This window comes from Saimiri boliviensis, chromosome 9, assembly GCF_048565385.1.
Source record: "Saimiri boliviensis isolate mSaiBol1 chromosome 9, mSaiBol1.pri, whole genome shotgun sequence".
NCBI classification, from domain to species: domain Eukaryota; kingdom Metazoa; phylum Chordata; class Mammalia; order Primates; family Cebidae; genus Saimiri; species Saimiri boliviensis.
Genome location: NC_133457.1, coordinates 2,009,044 through 2,010,420, shown reverse-complemented (window position 1 = coordinate 2,010,420; position 1,377 = coordinate 2,009,044). Strand labels below are relative to the sequence as shown.

General features: G+C 47.3%; 1 protein-coding gene across 1 annotated transcript; it reads left to right on the top strand.

The window, feature by feature from the left end:
* Positions 1-243: 243 nt before the first annotated feature.
* LOC101032917 (tropomyosin-like) lies at positions 244-1,018 on the top strand. Its single transcript, XM_074406824.1, is given in 3 exon segments — positions 244-391; positions 394-732; positions 735-1,018. Coding segments are annotated over 3 exon segments (771 nt in total).
* Positions 1,019-1,377: the final 359 nt, after the last annotated feature.

Here is a 1,377-nt window from a genome sequence, read left to right as displayed (position 1 = left end):
AAAAACAACTGCAATAGATAATGAAGGAGTCCATAAATACATAAAAATACAAAATCAAAATTAAATGTGATTTTAAAATAAAGAACCAATGTACATGGCAGAATATAAAATTGGTGTCACAGAGAACAAACCAAAGAATCCATTGCAATGTGTACAGGTACATGACAGATAAAAATAGAAATAGCAGCACAGCCGGGCGGAGGAGGCAGGAGCCGGAGCGCGAGCAATAGCTGGGTGGGCACCATGGCTGGGATCACCACCATCGAGGAGGTGAAGCTCAAGATCCAGGTTCTGCAGCAGCAGGCAGATGATGCAAAGGAGCGAGCTGAGCGCCTCCAGCAAGAAGTTGAGGGAGAAAGGCGGGCCCGGGTACAGGCCGAGGCTGAGGTGGCCTCCGTAGGGTCCAGCTGGTTGAAGAGGAGCTGCACCGTGCTCAGGAGCGCCTGGCCACTGCCCTGCAAAAGCTGGAAGAAGCTGAAAAAGCTGCTGATGAGAGTGAGAGACATATGAAGGTTATCAAAAACCGGGCCTTAAAAAATGAAGAGAAGGTGGAACTCCAGGAAATCCAACTCAAAGAAGCTAAGCACACTGCAGAAGAGGCAGATAGGAAGTATGAAGAGGTAGCTTGTAAGTTGGTGATCACTGGAGGAGACTTGGAACGCACAGAGGAACCAGCTGAGCGGGCAGAGTCCCGTTGCCGAGAGATGGATGAGCAGGTCAGACTCATGGACCAGAGAAGTGTCTGAGTGCTGCTGAAGAAAAGTTCTCTCAAAAAGAAGACAAATATGAGGAAGAGATAAAGATTCTTACTGATCAACTCAAGGAGGCAGAGACGCGTGCTGAGTTTGCTGAGAGATCGGTAGCCAAGCTGGGAAAGACAATTGATGACTTGGAAGATAAACTGAAATGCACCAAAGAGCAGCACCTCTGTACACAGAGGATGCTGGACCAGACTCTGCTTGACCTGAATGAGATGCAGAACGCCCCAGTCCCACCCCGCTGCTGCTTCCCCCTCTGACCCTGACTCCGCCTGAGGCCAGCCTGCCCGAAGCTGACCTTTAACTGAGGGCTGATCTATAACTGGAAGGCTGCTTTCTCCTTTCGCTGCCCGCTCCTCCTCTGTGAGCTAATGAGAGAAATATAACCCAATACAATAATAGCTGAAGACTTCAACACCCCACTTTGAGCATTGGACAGATCTTCCAGACAGAAAATAAACAAAGAAACATCAGATTTAATCTGTGCTGTACACCAAATCGACCTAGATATTTACAACACATTTTATCCAATCGCTTGTGAATACACATTCTTCTCTTCAGTACTTGGGTCATTCTCAACAATAGGCCATAAGTTAGGTCACAAAACAAGTCTTAAAAC